This window comes from Mus musculus, chromosome 1 (genome assembly GCF_000001635.26).
Source record: "Mus musculus strain C57BL/6J chromosome 1, GRCm38.p6 C57BL/6J".
NCBI classification, from domain to species: Eukaryota; Metazoa; Chordata; class Mammalia; order Rodentia; family Muridae; genus Mus; species Mus musculus.
In genome coordinates, this window is record NC_000067.6 from 86513302 (window position 1) to 86531072 (window position 17771).

General features: G+C 52.3%; 1 protein-coding gene across 5 annotated transcripts; it reads left to right on the forward strand.

Annotated features, from left to right (window-relative positions):
- Positions 1 to 13255: 13255 nt before the first annotated feature.
- On the forward strand, positions 13256 to 17411 carry Ptma (prothymosin alpha). Of its 5 annotated transcripts, none has more exons than NR_153834.1 (5): positions 13256 to 13649; positions 15872 to 15943; positions 16155 to 16251; positions 16438 to 16503; positions 16664 to 17411. NR_153834.1 is itself a non-coding variant. In NM_001360830.1 (5 exons), the coding sequence occupies exons 1-4, from the start codon at positions 13605 to 13607 to the stop codon at positions 16487 to 16489; spliced, it is 273 nt and encodes a 90-aa protein (NP_001347759.1). In that variant the 5' UTR covers positions 13256 to 13604; the 3' UTR covers positions 16490 to 16503; positions 16664 to 17411. The 5 variants fall into 5 exon arrangements, 3 of the variants coding, with proteins under 3 accessions (NP_001347759.1, NP_032998.1, NP_001347760.1); NM_001360830.1 differs by having other exon boundaries at positions 16155 to 16255; positions 16435 to 16503; NM_008972.3 differs by having other exon boundaries at positions 16430 to 16503.
- Positions 17412 to 17771: the final 360 nt, after the last annotated feature.

The following is a 17771-nucleotide window of genomic DNA, read 5'->3' on the forward strand; positions in this document are numbered from 1 at the left end:
TGTACTGGCTGGTTTTGTGTGTCAACTTGACACCAGCTGGAGTTATCACAGAGAAAGGAGCCTCCCTTGAGGAAATGCCTCCATGAGATCCAGCTGTAAGGCATTTTCTCAATTAGTGATCAAGGGGGAAGGGCCCATTGTGGGTGGTGCCATCCCTGGGCTGGTAGTACTGGGTTCTATAAGAAAGAAGCAAGCTAAGCAAGCCAGTAAGGAACATCCCTCCATGGCCTCTGCATCAGCTCCTGCTTCCCGACCTGCTTGAGTTCCAGTCCTGACTTCCTTTGGTGATGAACAACAACGTGGAAGCGTAAGCTGAATAAATCCTTTCCTCTCCAGCTTGCTTCTTGGTTATGATGTTTGTGCAGGAATAGAAACCCTGACTAAGCCGGGCATGGAGGCGCACACCTTTAATCCCAGCACTTGGGAGGCAGAAGCAGGCGGATTTCTGAGTTCGAGGCCAGCCTGGTCTACAGAGTGAGTTCCAGGACAGTCAGGGCTACACAGAGAAACCCTGTCTGGAAAAAAAAAAGAAAAAAAGGAAAAGAAAAAAGAAACCCTGACTAAGACAGAGCCCCTTCTCTGAGGATCTAGTTTAGGCAACAGAAGCTTCTGGGCCTCCCTGCCCCCATTTTGCAACCCTCACCCCCACTATCCCTTGCTACCTCTCTTCACCTCCTAGTCTCACTTTAAGCTGTCAGTGGGACAAGCCTGCACTCCTTCCACTTTCCTTAAGTGCTGATTGCTGGTGCAGTTAAGTTTGCTGGTGCAGACCTTTACTACCCGCACTCAGTAGGCAGAGGCAGGGGACCTCTGAGTGCCCGACCATGAGACTGGTCTACATAGTGAGACTATGTCTCAAAAAAGAAAGAAGGAAGAGGGCTGGAAGATGGCTGAGGGTAGAGCATGGGTGTAGTAGCTGCACGTTCACAGTTCAGACTGCGATGGGAACCCAGAGGGCAGCCAACTCGAGAGAAGAGCTGGGGAGCTAGGCCAGGTGGGGCCCTGAGTGCCTACCCTGTCTGAGCTTTCTGGGCCCATACCAGGCCTGAACCTCACAAACAGCTGATACTCTTTTTTTTTTTTTTTTTTTAAAGACAGGGTTTCTCTGTGTAGCCCTGGCTGTCCTGGAACTCACTCTGTAGACCAGGCTGGCCTCGAACTCAGAAATCTGCCTTCCTCTGCCTCCCAAGTGCTGGGATTAAAGGTGTGCGCCACCACTGCCCTGCATGAAGTGTTCTTAGATTGTTTTGGATGGGAATTTGGGGAGAAAGCTGAGGAGGTCAACATGTCCAGGATCTGATGAAGCCTGTCTCAGGGTCCAGAGCTGACTGAAGGCCCCTGGGAGGGGACCTAAGGCAGGGCCAGAAGCACCAGGGCAGAGTTACAAGAGCACCAAACCACAAGGCCACAGTTTCTTGAAAAAGGCTGGGCATGCCTGCAACCTAAGTGCTCAGAAGGCAGAGGCAAGGATTGCCATGAGTTCAAGACCAGCCTAGCTAACAGAATGAGACCCTATGTCAACAAAACAAAACATCAGTATAATATTATAATGAATGAATGAATGAATGAATGATTCCCCACAACAGTCCTGAGACTTGAATATCAACAGTGGTCATTATCACTGAGTTATTCATTAAGGTGCTTAGTTAGTCAGATGTGATGGGCTTGCGGGGAGAAGCCAAGCAGGCGTCCTCCTCCGTTCTGTAGAGCAGGTTTGTCCCCTCCCATCCTGTCTAAGCTCCTGCTCACCTGGACCCAGCTGGTGCACCCACCTTCAGGGGCTTAGCTGCACAGAAAGGCTTCCAAAGGCAGCTGGCCTTCAAAATGGTTGTGTGTGTCTTCTGCATTGCACTGCAGAATGTGTGATCTCTGCCAGGGTCTAGATCCTACTCCAGGGAGCCTGTTCTAGGAGCAAAGGGTAGCTGACTGACTAATTGGTTATCTGTTTGTTAGTTTGTGTGTGTGTGTGTGAGGCCTCTGGTATGCCACAACAAGGTGTGTGTGTGTGTGTGTGTGTGTGTGTGTGTGTGTGTGTGTGCAGGTCAGAAGACAGCTTTGGGGAGTTTGTGTTCTCCTTCCGTCATGGGTTCCAGCGGGACTCGAACTCAGATCATCCTGCTTCACTTTTGCACACTGAGCCACTTTGCCTGCTTTTTTACTTATTCTTATTTTTTAGGTAGGGCTTTATATATCCTAGGTGGGCTGTGAACTTGATAGGCAGCTGAAGATGGCCTTGAACTTTTCATCCTCCTGCCTCTGCCTACTACTTTTGGGTCCTCTGAAGGGTTGCCTGGGTCTAGCTGTTGACTATTCAGGTTGATATCCCCACCCCCAGGAAATGGCCACAGGGACTACTGGATGCCCCGGTGTCCCCAAGCTTCTGTGGCTTGTTGACAGTTGAAGACTGGGGAACCTAAAGTCTTGGCCCACACCTTTAAATCCCAGCACTCGGGAGGCAGAGGCAGGTAGATTTCTGAGTTCAAGGCCAGCCTGGTCTACAAAGTGAGTTCCAGGACAGCCAGGGCTATACAGAGAAACCCTGTCTCGAAAAATCAGAAAAAAAAAAAAAAAAAAAGACTGGGGAAACTTCACTGGTCCAGAATTCATTATGTGGGTAGAGTAGCTGGCCTCAAACTCTCAGAAATCCTCCTTCTGCTTCTGTCTTCTGAGCCACCACAGCTCAGCTGTTTGGTATAAATGTGTATGGGACATATTCTCACTCTGCAATGACCTGAAACTCACTATGTCTAGTCTGGCCTCAAAAGTTTGGCATTCCTTCTGCCTCAGTCTCCACAGTGCTGTGATTATAGGCTTGAGCCAACATGCCTGACTTCTGATTTTTTGCTCACTCCTAAATAATGTACTTTACGGTTTCTTGGAAAGTCCCCCGGAGGGCAAGAGAATTGTAACCAGGAAGTGGGGGCTGGAGCACAGCTTAGCGATAGAATGCTTACTTCACGTGTAACAATCCTGGGCTGGGCTTAGCATACACATGTACACACATATACCAAACAGGGAAGGGGGTTGGGGAGAGAGGAGGGGAGGGGAGAAGTGGAGGTGGATAGAAGGGGATAGGACAGAAGGAAGAAAGGGCTAGATGCTCCAAACTGCCCTCAGGCAGGGGAATGCTAGGAAGGACAGTGAGAATGGGACAACCAGTTTAGGTGCTGGGTGGCTGAGGGGCATGGGATGACCCATCTTCACCCTACAAGTGTCCCCTGGAAGCCACATCTCCTCTTTTGTGAAACGGGAACACCTCTCCGGACTGGTGTGAAGCCAGAATGTTCTAACCTGTGTGAAAGTGCTCAGGGAGAAAGGGCTCCAGTGTGTGAGTTAATGACCACTTTCATTATTAACTTAGGCCTAGACGCTAATATTTATAAAAATTTATAAAAAAAAGGACAACAGAGGAAAAACCCCTAGAGAAGATGGACTGAGGAGGGCAGGATAGGGTATGTGTTTGTGCACGCGTGTGATCGTGTGTGTATGATGTGTCAACCTTGGGGTGTCCCAGGGCCTTCAGCTGCAGCTCAAGACTGAGTTTCTGGTACAGGACAGTGAAATGCAATCACCTGGTCGTAAGACCCAGAGGGTCTGGGAAGAAAAATGAGAAGGGGCTGGATTCAGGGCAGCTCAGATGCAAAGCACTGACCTGGCTTCTGCAAGGCTCCAGTGCCACAGTGATGGGAGGAGAGAAGGAGGGGGGGAGGGAGGGAGAATGAATTTGTTTTTTCCTGGAATATTAAGCATCCATGACTGGGACTCTCTTTCCCTTCACCCTTTAGGGCTATGATTAACTCTCATTTGCTCAAGAATAAACTGAGGTTCATGAAGATGGGCTTTTAAGTTTCCTTCAAGACAGTGTCATGCTCCTGGTTGTCCTGGAGCTCCCTGTGTAGATCAGAATGGCCTTGAACTCACAGAGCTCCTCCTGCTTCTGCCCTCCACGTGCTGGGATGACAGTGTGCCACCACACCTGATCAGTGTTGTACAGAGAACAGCTTTAGTTAGCCTGGACAACTGGTGGCAGATGCTACCCACTGTTTCTGGATGCCATGGAATGTCCCAACGGACAATCATGTGTTCATTTATTTCTTAGTAGGTATATTAGGGTTCTCTAGCGTCACAGAACTTATGGAATGTCACTATATATTAAGGGGGTTTGTTGTGATGACTTATAGTCTATAGTCCAAATAACCCAACAATGGGCAGCTGTGGATGGGAAGTCCAAGAATCTAGTAGTTGCTCAGTCCCATGGGGCTGGTTGTTTCTCGTGGTTTTCTCTAAAATTAGGTTCCAACAGATCTGCTGGCAAGTAAATGCAAGCAAAGAGTGAGTCTTCCTTCTTCAATGTCCTTATGTAGGCCTCCAGTAGAAGGTGTGGCCCAGATTAAAGGTATGTACGACCACACATGGATCTAGGACTTGCTTTGTCCCAGGCTGACCTTGAACTCAAGAGCTTCTTGCCTTAGTGTCCTGGGATTAAAGGCATGTACTACCTTGCCTGGGCCTAAGATCTCCATGTGAAGATTCAGGTCAGAAACTTGTATCTCCTAGTCTCAAGATCCAGACAACAGGTGTGCCCTCCAGTTCTGGATTGTAGTTCATTCCAGATATAGTCAAGTTGACAACCAGAAATAGCCACCACAGTAGGCTTCCTTCTCTATCCTTTTTGAGACAGGCTGCCCTAGCTAGGTAGCCTAGGCTAGCTTTACACTTGTGATCCTATGACACTTACCTCCTGTGTGCTGAGATCACATACATGTGCCAGCATTCCTAGATAGCTGATTGGTTCTGGTATACTTTGGGTGACAATGACAAAGTGCCCTCACCTTGTCTATCACTCAGTCCCACCACAAGAATCTCCCAGTTCAGGTGGAAAGTTCCCGTCTGAGAAGCCTTCCTGCCCCTCATCTCCTAAGGAGTATCTGCTAGGGGCAAGGGCTTTGGTTGGTGAGATCAAAACTTCTTACCAGGAGATCCCATCTTTGCTGGGCAGGAATGGAACTGGAAAGGAGGGTGCTTCACCCTGATGCTGGCGGGACTGTGCATGGTAGATGAAGTGCCTTGCTGTGATAGTTGAGGGCCATGTCTGCACCCACAGGTAGTTTGGAGCTCTGGAGCCAGGCTGCCCAGAATTCAAACCCCAGTTCTGCCATCTACTTCCAGGAAGGATTTGAGCAACACCTGTGCTTTAGCTTCCCTCTCTTAGGATGAAAATTGAAAAGAATAAACATGTCTGTGTCTGGAGAGATGGCTTGGCAGGCAGGGAAGACTGAGTTTGCTCCTGGAGGAAGGGGTACTGGAAGTACTGTCTAGGCTAGGCGGTTATTGGTGCACGCCTTTAATCCCAGTGCTTTGGAGGCAGAAGCAGGCGGATCTCTGTGATTTTTGAGGCTATCCTGGTCTACAGAGCAAGGTACAGGATAGCCAGGGCTACATAGAAAAACCCTGTCTCAAAAAGGACAAAAAAGTTTTTTTCTGATTTTTGTTTTTATGCACAACACACACACACACACACCTCAAAGGAGAGCTGGGAAGAACTCATCTCCTAGCTCTATAACCTCCTGATTTCTGAACAGGCTCCCTGGAGAGTGGACTGGACCTTTAGCTTAAAAAACAAAAAGTTTTAAAAGAGTCTGGAGTTAAGTGTCCTTGCCCCAAGTTGGGTCAGCAAGGAAGCACTGTTCGCTTACCTGTTTTCTGTGCCTTCGATAGGCCAGAGCTAGACCCTGTAGCACCATGGAAAGATACCCTGGATGTCTTTCCTGTTGCTCTCTCCCCTCACGTCTTACCCTGCCTTCAGGGTTTGGCTAAGCCTTGTGTGTGTGTGCTGGGAAGCACTCCTGGCCATCTTAGGTCTGCTTTGGCCTCTTGAGTTTTCACAGCTGGTGTCAGGCACAGTCCTAGTCATTGTGTTAAAGGTACGGGGATCTGCTATATCTGTTTCTGACCTGGCTTGCCCTTCCAGTCTGCAGCTCTTCCTTTCCCCACTCCTCCTTACCATGTAGCCCTGGCTGGCCTTGAACTTGTGGTAAGCCTCCTTTTTCTGTCTCCACAGTGTTAGGATTATAGATGGTGTGCTGCCATACTTCCGAGGCCCCTACTCTTGACCCAGCAACTCTTTCCCATTTGCTTTACCTGTAGAGGTTCCCTGTAGGGTTGTAGGATTTTACTCATTTTTCTTTTCATCTCAGGTTCATCTCATGTTTAAACAGTGGCTGTGTGAGCAGAGGGTACTCTGCAGGTGTCTCTCCTCTCCTTCCACCCTGTGTTGTTCCAGGGATTAGACTCACCTTGTCAGGTTTGGTGACAAAGGCCTCACCTGTAGAGCCATCTTCAAGGCCACATATTTTCCCTCTTCCGGTTTTTTCTTTTCTTACACTGCTCCATAGTACCCTGGGAAGGGGATTTAGTGAAACCTCAAGCCCAACCAATTCCCTTTCATTCAGTGTACTAGAGTGACTTACTTTTTCTTTCCCCAGTGTTTTGGAGACAATCCCATCCTACAGCCCAGATTCTCCTGGAACCCTGGAATTCCCTTCGCTGCTCATGCTGGCGTAGAAACACTGATAGTCCTCTCACCTCAGCTTCCTCAGTGCTACAATATAGGCGTGAGCTTCCGTGCTAGGCCAGAACTTCTTGTGCTGAGGATGGTCCTGGATATCGGACCCAAGGCTTTATGCTTGCTAGAGGGATGCTCTTCCCACTGAGTCTGAATAATCTTAAGTCTAAATAACTGCTTCCTTTTATTTTTTGGATGTGTTCCCAGGTGTACAAGTGCACATGTGTACACATGTGTGGAGGCCAGAGGTTGCTATCAGGTATCTTTCTCAATCACTTTAGGAGGCAGGATCTCCTGCTGGTCTAGCTAGCAGATCCCTGCTCCAGGGATCTCCTGTCTCTGCTTGTCTTGTGCTGGGACTGTAGGCAGGCAGCCACTCCTACCCAACATTTGTTTACAAGGGTGCTGGAAATCTAACCCTGGTCCTCAGGTTTATAAAGCAAGCACTTTGTCCACTGAACCTCTCCAGTTTGAGAAAACTTAATTTCCTCATGAAACTTTAGCTGGAGTGTTAAGCAAAGGACTACACCAAGTGGGGAACACAACCAGACCCGTGCTGTTTCCACGCAGTGGGGCTGGATCAACAGAGGGGCTGTCAGCACCAGGAATCCCCTCTCGGTTCAGCTGGGAACCAGGTGTCAAAGGGCAGAGAGCTGTTTGGAACCTTTGTCCATCGAGCCTGTAAAGGTGTCCTCCAGTCCCCCTGCTGGCCCAGAATGGAGGCACAAGAGAGAGGTGAGGCCTGGCCAGGACAGCCCTGAGTTTTCCAAGGATCCGAAAGCACTAAGTGACCTAAACTTATCTAAGACTAGCCCCCCACCTCTGTGGTGTACTGCGTCTTTCTGTATGTGTGTGAATGTGTCTGCTGGGAGGCTGAGGCCAGACGTTGACACTGAGCATCTTCTCTGATAACTCTCCACTTTATGAGATTGGCCTTCCACTGACTTTGGAAGTCACTGATTAGGCCAGGCTGCCTGTCTCTGTCGGATACCGCCTCTCCCCAGCTTCTTGGTGGGTCCTGGAAATCTGTATTTAAATTCTCCATGCTTCCACAACAGGCAACTTACTCACTGACCTATCTCCTTAGCCCCTCTTTCTTTTAGCTTTTTGTTTTGTTTTTTGGAGACAGGGTTTCTCTGTGTAGCCCTGACTGTCCTGGAACTCACTTTGTAGACCAGGCTGGCCTTGAACTCAGAAATCTGCCTACCTCTGCCTCCCAAGTGCTGGGATCAAAGGCGTGTGCCACCACACCTGGTCCTTTTTTTTTTTTTTTTTTTTTTTTTTTTTTTTTGAGGCAGTGTCTCACTATGAGTTCCTGCTTCAAACTCAGAGGGATCCTTCTGCCTCGAGGGCTGAGATTAAAGGTGTGTAACACCACACCTGACCCATCCTGAAAATTTTAAGTGAGGAGGTTGACTTTTAATACTTTAGGGATCTCAAAAATATATGTTGGTCAAAGATTTTGTGTCTCAGCAGTGTGGTTCTGTGTGCAGTCACCAGGGCTGGGACAGCCATAGTGCTCTCTCCCTAGGAAGTAGGCCATATTCTTCTGTTTACCAAAGTATAGATTCCATGAGTTTTCCTGAAGCCATGTGCTTGGGAAAGGATTGTAGATAACCTTCTGTACCTCCTTAATGGAGAACACTACAACCAAAGCGAGGTCAGTAAATAAATGGTCGCTGAGGGATGGCAGAGTCAGGCTCAAATGTGAGGGCAGCTCTCTCCTTGGACTTCCCATGCATGGTACACACACTTCTATAAAAAGGCATCTACCAGGTCTTGCTCTCCCTAGCCAGGTTTAAGTTCGGTGAGGCCGGGTCTGGTTTCCTGATTTTCCTACAAGGACAGAGACAGAGACAGTGACAATTACCTGACAGTTTTCTCTCCAGAAGATGGCAAACTCAGATCAGCTAGAAGCGACTGATCTGCTGGGACCTGCTCAGAGGACCTTGCGGTGTGGGAAAGTGTGGGAACATCCTGTCTCTAAGACCCTAGCACTTTTGTGTGACCTCAATAGCCCCTCATTGGGGCTCCTGCTGTGTTCCCAAGTTGGGTGGGTATAGCAGAAAGGCAGAAGTGTGGAGAGTCTCTGCTGAATTTAGGATCCCACAGGAACCTACCTTCTTGTCAGATGCAGGAACTCACAGGTCGTTGAAAGTGGTTACCCAGGTGTGTGCCAGCTCACGAGCTCCTGCAACCAGCACCTTCCTGTGCCATCTCGAGGTGAGGCTGGGCCCACCCACTCACCAATGTAACCAGAGCTTAAGCAAAAAAACACCCACAAAGTCAGATATGCAAATAGGTGCACCAGGCACTGGGATGCAGGGAAAGTGGCCAGGAGAAGTTACAGGCAGGCAGAGATTCCTGGAGTCTCTGCAGCAGGCACGTGCATGGGAAGACTGGCAGGATAGCGCTCTTACACCTAGGGGTTATGGCTACTGCCTCTGCATGCTCACCTCCTCCAGCATCCTTACCTCACTTGGTTCCTGCCAGCACCCTGGCTCTGCAGGCTTCAGCACTGGTTTTGAGAGCATGCCTCAGATGTCAAGAGGCATTCCACCCCCTCTCCCTGCTGCTTAGGAGACTCCCAGGGTGGCCAGACCTGTGTGAGTACCAAGAGTCAGGCTTCTACCCCAGCTCCCCAGGGAGGACAGCAAGGGCGGGCAGGCCCAGGCTTGCTGGAGAGAGCAGCCATGGGTGTGTGTGTGTGTGTGTGTGTGTGTGTGTGTGTGTGCTCTTACACAATCCTGCCCCAGGCAAGGCGGGAGGGTTGAAAGGCAGCTGGCAGCTCCCCAGGCCCTGCCGCCTGAGCAAGGAAACCACAGCCCGAAACTCCAGGGGTTCAGAATTCTGAGGCTCCAGAGAGAAGGCAGGAGGTTTTGAGGCCTGTTCCACTGCGGCTACCTCCCAGACTCTGTCACTCCTCAGAAGCCGAGGTCCCTGCCAACCCTGCTGGGCACTGAATCACAGGCTTCAGAAACTCTGAAGCCATCGTCCTCATTTGCCATCGAACATGAGAAAAATCTGCTGAGGACGGTATTCCTTTTGCCAGAGTCCTGCAGACATCCTTACATCAACACACTTACATACAGATGGCCACTGGAAGGCGGCAGCCTAAGGGCACGCTTCCCTTACTGTGAGGGACTGTTATTGGCCCTTTTTGGATATCTAGTTCTTCAGTTCACTGTTATGCCATGTCTGGTTTTTAGAGGTGAGAAAGAGGATCACACAATTATACACAAACAGGAAACAGCATGGCCCAGGCTGAATCCAGGCACAGCTTTAATACATGTATGGATTATATATAATGATTACATAGTTATACCATATAATCCATTACACACACACACACACACACACACACACACACACACTGCCCAGATCCCAAATATATACTTTAATTAAAAAAGAAAATTCCGTGTATATGGCTGGGCATGGTGGCACAAGCCTTTAATCCCAGTAAGGGGAGGCAGAGGCAGGCGGATTTCTGAATTCAAGGCTAGCCTGGTCTACACAGAGAGAGTTCCAGGTCAGCTAGGGCTACACAGAGAAACCTTGTCTTGAGAAATTAAAGCAATCAAACAAAAATGACAGGTATCTGTTTATGTGGGGAGGAGGTCACACGTGTGGAGGTCAGCAGACGTCTTGTGGGAATGACTCTCTCCTACCGTGTAGACCCCAGAGACTGAGCTCAGATCCTCAGGCCTGGCAGCACCTTCATCTTGGGCACCACATATGCTGGAAATGACTTAGGAGCCATCCTAGGCTGCAGGCTGAGCACCCATAGAGCCAGGTTGGTTAAATAAACAAGTCAGGCCTGCTGGGGAATGTGTAAAGCAACAAGACAGGTGCCCAGGAAAATTCCCTAAAAATGAACTTGCCCTGAGGCCATGGTGGTTGTTGGTTTTTTTTTTTTTTTTTTTTTTTTGTCTTTGTTTGTTTTTTGAGACAGGTTTTGTCTATGTAGGCTGGCCTCAAATTCATAAATTTACCTGCCTCTGCCTCCCGAGAAAGGCCTGTGCCACCATTCCAGGCTGCCCTAAGGCCATCTGGACCACCTGCACTGAACATAGCTTTAAGGCAGGCCCAGAACACCCTAGACCTGTTTGAACCGACCCAGGGGAAGGGATGTGGCCTGTTAGGACTCACTAGCTTGTTTGGAGAGACTTGGGTAACACCATGGAAGTACTTCACTTCCGGCCTCTGGAGCAGCCTAAGGCCTAAGATACATGGATGAGTGGAAGTACAGACAGTAAGACCAGCCCTCTCACAAACAGCTGAAGAGGTAGAACAACCTGTTAAGGAAAGAAAGGGACTCTTCATAGTCCCAGCAACTACAGCAGTTCCTGGCTCTTAAGACTCCTGTGGCCAGACAAAAGGCCCAGAGGAGACTTCTGTTCCTGGTCTTCTCAAACATACTAGGATAGCGGGAGCTCTGACCATGGCTTATTTGATAACTCTAACTTCCTTTCTAGAACCTATGGATTTTTTTTTCTTTGTATGAGCCAAACACTGTCATGAATACAGCAGGAGGTCCGTAAGCTTAGCTTGAACATAGATAGTGCTTCTACAACCAGATGCGTGGGCCTTCCTCCCTTATGGTAGAGGCACGGGCATGCACAAGACTAGATAAAGCAGTTCTTCTTCGAGGGAAGTTCATACTTATCCAGCTTCTCACTGATTGCCACCTTGCCTCCCTCAGCTCTCCCAATCCAGAACTCAGAAACCACAACTAAGATGTGGGTGGTATAGGCCAAGCTCTTTGTGCATCTGGGTTTTGTAGATGGAACAATCCTCTAGAGAATAACGGGAGCTTAATGGATAAGCACCAGGTAGAAAGCATCCTCCTTTCTGTTTATATTGAAGCACCGTCCCTCCCTATCTACAAAAAAGGGGTCTGGGCAGCTGCAGCTCAAAGGCCCTTCCCTGTTTAAGCTCCATATCCTCATCACAGTAAAGCCCGCTGGCGGGGGTGGGGCAGTTCGGACTCAGGCAGTTTGTGCAACCTAGGGCGCTGGGGCGCGATAACCGTCTCCGGCCATTAGTGTGCTCCGAGAAGAGCGAGACCCCGGGGGCCTTCACACCCTCCCTTGCCAGGGGCTGCCAGGACAGGAGCAACCGCTGGACAACGGGAGTGAGCGCAGGCCAAAGGGCGGCGGCAAGGCTTTCTCCTTAAAGGAAAAGCTCACACAGGCCCAAGCGGCTGGTGGCGGGACTGGCACGTGCGCGCGGGGATGCGGGCCGGCCACGTGCGGCTCGCGGGCCGACCCTGGGTCCAACTGCAACAGTTTCCCGACACTGCACGTTCCTCTCCTCTCCTCAAGCTCCGCATAGGGGCCTCCGGGTGAGGATGGGCCCAAACGCCGGGGGTGAGCCATAAGGGCAGTTCAGTCTCCTCGCCTCGACCTCAAAGCTCTAAGGGACTTGGCACCCATTCACCCTCCCCGATTCAAGACTCCGGGTTTTCCTCACTCCCGATTCCACGGCCCCCAGGAGACAGACAGCAGGAATGACCAATGGCAGGGCGCAAAGCGTCAACTTTGTGTTCGCCCGCCACTCTCAGCCAGTGTGTGCGGGTTTCTCCCAAGTCCCGCCTTCCGTGTCGGGCGCCCCCTCCTGGCGACACACAGTCGGACGCTATCTGCCGCCATCTTGAGTGTGGCGAAGTCGTTTCTCCGAACCCGTTTATAGCCATTCTGGTCGCTCTTCTCACAGGGCAAATTCCTTAGTTCGACAGCCAAGTGAGACAGCGCTAAAAATGGAGTAATATAGTATTTTGAAGTTGTTCGCGTGAGCCGAGTCGCCACGTCACGCCACGCTTGCCGAGTCCAACGCCATCTTGAGTGTGGCGTCTTTATGGTTTTTCTTTTCTCAGGCTCCGCGTGGTACCGTAAATGGCTCAAGTTTGAAGGAACCCCTTCAAGGACTAGTCCTAATGGCCGGGGAGACAAGTTTCTCCCAGTTGCACACTGTTCATATGCCCACTGGAGCCTGCAAAATGTTAGGGGAGAGGGGTAAACTCGATGGCCGGGCGGGGCTCTGGATGATGTTAAGAGCTGTCGCGACGGCAGTGACCTCTTACAGCAGACGCTGACCAGAGAGCCCTGAGGCGCGACACCGCCTTGTGGCGTGAGGCCCCAGGCCTGTCTCGCTCGAGGACACCGGGACTTTCGCATGAGTCCCCCCAAGTGTGCAGGGCGCGAGGCCCACTCCGGAGCTGACCCTGGACGGCGGGACAGTGGTGGGCGGTGGGGATCACTAGTGTCATCGAGGCGGAGGGAAAGGAGGACGGGGCGGAAGGTGCGAGTCACAGTCACCCCGTTGTGTGGACTGATGTTCACTTGAACTGGGACAACTTGCTCTTCGGTGCGGGCAGGTCCCGGGCGCGGGAACCACGCGGGACACCGCCCGGGGCAAGCGCCGCCCATCGCTCGCCTTCCCCTCCCCCTCCCCCTGGCGGGCAGTGCTCCCGCTCCCCCTCCTCCCTCCCTCCCCCTCCTTCTTCCGAGCAGTCGCGAGGGAGGGGGAGGACCGGGGCTGGGCGGGCAGCTTTGCCGCGCTTTAGCTTTCTGCGTCAGAGGCCTTAGCAAAACAGCTGCGGGAGCGCGCACGCGCGCGACCCCCCTCCGGCGTGGCGAGACCCAACAAAATTCAACACTCTGAATGACAGTGCGGCGGGGGACTGCGCAGCGCGCGCCAAGCCGAGGCACTGCCGCTTTAAGCTCACTTGCCCATTGTTCGGAATCGAGCCAATGAGAGGACGCCCGCTCCCTGCGCTCAGCCAATAGCGCCGGGACTAGGGTGGCTGAGCACCGCCCACTAATCTATATTAAAGCTTCTGGCGCCGCGTGAGTCCCCCACTGGCTGCTCCGAAAAGCCATCTTTGCATTGTTCCTGGGTCGTGCTCCGCGCTCGCTGCAGCCACCTTCGCCGCCCACCGCCTCCTCCAGCGCGGACTCCGGCAGCTCTCTCGCCAGAGTCCTCGAACTCGACTTTTAATTCCCTCACTCGCGGCATCGGACCACCGGCGTGCCCCACCATGTCAGACGCGGCAGTGGATACCAGCTCCGAGATCACCACCAAGGTGAGGCTGGACGCCGCCCGCCCCCTCGGGGTCTGCGCGCCGTCGCCCGGGCGGCGTTGGGGCGCGTGGTTGCGGGCTTTCAGGAAAGCATCACGCAAACGCTTTTCCAGGCGACCCCGCCACCCTCCAGCGGCGCGATGGCCCCGGGCAACACTCTTTGTGTGCGGGGGAGGGGGCGCGAAGCGGCGCGGGCATTGGTGCCGCCGTCGGGAGCTGGCCGATGGCCTGGGGTCGCCTCGGAACTCGGACGCAAACGGGGAGGGCCGAGACGCGGATTCTCGAAACTTGTTTGCGAATGGTTTGAGCGCTCTCGGGGCCGGGGTCGCGGGGCCGCGGCGCACGGAAATAACTTTGAAACTCCGGCGCGTCCGCAGTCGGAAGTGTGGGGGGCGCGTGTGCGGCGCCGGCGAGCTGAGGGCGCCCGCGGCCGAGTCGCTCTTTGTTAGGCGCCCGGGTTCGCGCCCTATAGCGGGCCGGCCACCGGTTATCCGGGATGACGCGGATGGGGCGGCGTGCTGCGCTGGGGGGATTCTGACCGCGACACCTAAGGGTCTGGTCCGCAGCCACGGGTGAACGCGGGTGGTCGTGTTTGTCCCCGCGGCGGCGGACCTCGTCGCAGGGTCAGTCATTGCTGACGGGGTTGGGCCCGGGCGGCGAGCCCACGCGAGAGGGGGAGGAAATAGAAAGTGAAGCTGCGGAGCGGCTGGACGCCCCCCCACGGCTCCCCAGCTGCGGTGGTGCCGTGGCGGTCTAGAAGCCCGCGCAGCACCGCGGTCCTGGCTGGGGTCCTGAGGCAGGGGCTCGCCCTCCCGGTGGAGTCTTCTCCACCCTCAGCCGTGTTCGGTTCGGACTCGTTGCTTTCAAACACCTCGATGTTCGCACCCCGCTTGTCCCGCAGTGGGGACTCAGTCCCAGTCGCCTTGTTTCTTTAAACTCCCGTGGCTCGCCATCTCCCTCGGCTGGTGCGACCCCGTGCAGAGCGCGCTCTGGAGCGATGCCCGCCACCGCTGTAACACTTTGTAGCAAGCATGGTCCCACCTCCGCCCTCGGCGGGAGTCTCAGGTGAATTCCCGCGAGGTCCAGCGCTCCTAGGGAGCGCCCCCCCCGAAGGTCTCGAGGGTCGGAGCCGAGGAGCTCCGAGTCCCTGGTGACCTACCGCGAGAGCTTGGCGCCAAAATCGGAGCCGGAAGCCGCGTGTTGCCCCTCACAGGCAGGACCCCAGGGGGCAGCACGGAGCGGGCTTTCTCCAGTGGGTGACTCCGCTCCCCTGGATGAAAGCGGACCTCGGGTCTCCAGGGCACAGGGCGCACTTGGCGCCCCGGGCCACGTGCTCTTTGCGCGCGGTGCGTGCAAGAGGCTCGCGCGCGTAGTTCGCTGGGTGAGCTATGCGCCTGCGCACCGCTGCCACCCCGCCCCCACTCACTCCCCCGGGCTTCGGCCGCCAGGGGGCGGAAGCGGGTGCAGTGGGGTCCTAGGCAGGCCTCCGGTGGGCGCGAACCCACCATTGCCGGCAGGTAACCCAGCGGTGCACCGGCGGAATTAGCTGGACCATGTTCCTGGGCCCCGACCGAGCCGACCGTTCAGCCGTCGTAGTGGGAAAAGTTACCCAGTGGTCCGGCCCCGAAGCCGCAGGGCCCAGAGTGCTAGTTTATTTCCTTTGGGCTGTGGAGGCCAGGAGGTCCCTAGTACCAAGCATGGCTGGTGTGACTTGAAGGGGGTGTTTCTGCATGCCCAGGCGCTTTCCGATCCCCATCCAGACTCTCCCATCCATTCCTGAGCGAATGACCGTCGACTGGCTCCTCCCTTCTACCTTATTTATTTAAGGCACACAGCCACTGCCTTCCAAGAAGGGTTTCTGAGGGGTGGAGCTCCCTCTAGCTGGAAACCGGCGGCAAAGGGCGTGCAGGTAAGGGCTACAGTTCCCGAGCTTGTCTGCCTGGCCTGGCGGGTTTGTGGCTATGATGCCATATGGTAGAGGAGTGCGTTGAGTCGACACATGAGTCTGCCTTGTTTTCAATGTATCTAGAAGATGGAAAGCATAGGATTTGGACTACAGGCCTTGAGTACCTACTATGGTCCATGCTGACATTACCCTAGGGTGGCCAAGTAGCCAGTGACTCAGATTGGTCCTGTGGACCAGCTTTGTCTAGTTTTCAGCACTTTGGCTGATGGGTGGCCCTCTATTGTTCTGAAGACTAACGGGTTTCCTCTTCCTTCTAAAGGACTTGAAGGAGAAGAAGGAAGTTGTGGAGGAGGCAGAGAATGGAAGAGATGCACCTGCCAATGGGAACGCTGTGAGTGTCCAAGTAGCTGGGGCTTGTGTTCCCAGTTTATACTTTTTTAAATTTTCAGCTTAGTTCAGGATGTTGGACCAGACAAGGGAACTTGTCTGATTTTTGTTTGGGAGGTGGTGTGGTAGCTGTATGGTGTGGGGAGGGGCAAGGTGCACTAGATATACAGGCCTGCTTCAGAGCTGGCTAATGGCAGATGTGTTTTCTGTTAAAGCAAAATGAGGAAAATGGGGAGCAGGAGGCTGACAATGAGGTAGATGAAGAAGAGGAAGAAGGTGGGGAGGAAGAGGAGGAGGAGGAAGAAGGTGACGGTGAGTAGTCTTGTTTTCTCAGGTTCCTTCCTTGGCTTTTACTGCCAGAAGGGAGAGGTTGGGTTTCTGGGCAGTTGGACCACTTTGAACTGCAGTGTACTCCACCCTCCTATTGGGGCCGTTCTTGATCTGCAGCTGGGAGGATAGTGGTTTATGTGGGCCTTGATTGATTCTCCAGGTGAGGAGGAGGATGGAGATGAAGATGAGGAAGCTGAGGCTCCTACGGGCAAGCGGGTAGCTGAGGATGATGAGGTATGTGTGAGGTTCCTTTCCTGGGGCACTAAAAGCTTTGGGGGTTTCTGGCAAATGGTGAAGGGTTCTTAGTGGACCCCATCCCAGCTTTGCTCTCTGGGAGTTGTGGGCCAAGGCCTAGGGAGCTTATGTGTAGTCACAGGCCTGATGTTCTCTACAGGATGACGATGTGGACACCAAGAAGCAGAAGACCGAGGAGGATGACTAGACAGCAAAAGGAAAAATAACCTTACGCACCGTGACCTATTCACCCTCCACTTCCCGTCTCAGAATTTAAACGTGGTCACCTTCGAGTAGAGAAGCAGGCCCCGCCCGCCCACAGCGGGCAATGCCACCCACAGATATGACATGCGCTCTCCACCACCCCTCCAAAACTACAACATGAATTGGCAACATGGGAGGAAAAAAGAACCAGAACTTCCCAGGCCCTACTTTTTTTCTTAAAAATACTTTAAAAGGAAAATTTGTTTGTATTTTTTATTTACATTTTATATTTTTGTACATATTGTTAGGGGTCAGCCATTTTTAATGATAACGGGTGACCAAACCAGCCTTCAGAGCGTTTTCTGTCCTACTTCAGACTTTACTTGTGGTGTGACCATGTTCATTATAATCTCAAAGGAGAAAAAAAAAACCTTGTAAAAAAAAGCAAAAACAACAACAAAAAAACAATCTTATTCCGAGCATTCCAGTAACTTTTGTGTATGTACCTAGCTGTACTATAAGTAGTTGGTTTGTATGAGATGGTTAAAAAGGCCAAAGATAAAAAGATTTTTTTTTTCCTTTTCTTTCTGTCTATGAAGTTGCTGTTTATTTTTTTTTGGCCTGTTTGATGTATGTGTGAAACAATGTCCAACAATAAACCGGAATTTTATTTTGCTGAGTTGTTCTAACAATGGTGTCTCAAAGCCTGGTTTTTCTGTGTGTACTTTGTTTGGGATGGGGTCTTTTCTATACCCAGAACGTCCTGAGTGAGTGGTTATGTGCCACAACACCCGTTTTTCTGGGGAGAGGGTAGTCCTGGAATTGGATGGCATTTTTAAAGTTCTACGGGGAAGGTCAGGACAAAGCTGCAGTTAATCATGGGGCATTGGGAGAGGTTCTTTACTGTTGTGACACCAACATTTCTTCCTGAGACTTAGGCCACTAGTCCCAGGCATAAACTGGAGAGATGTGCTGTACACAGAGCCCTTGGTGGCACAGGCCAAGTCATCTTGTTCCAAGTTGTGAGTCTTCTGGCTGCTGTCCATGTAATTAGTATACTGTTT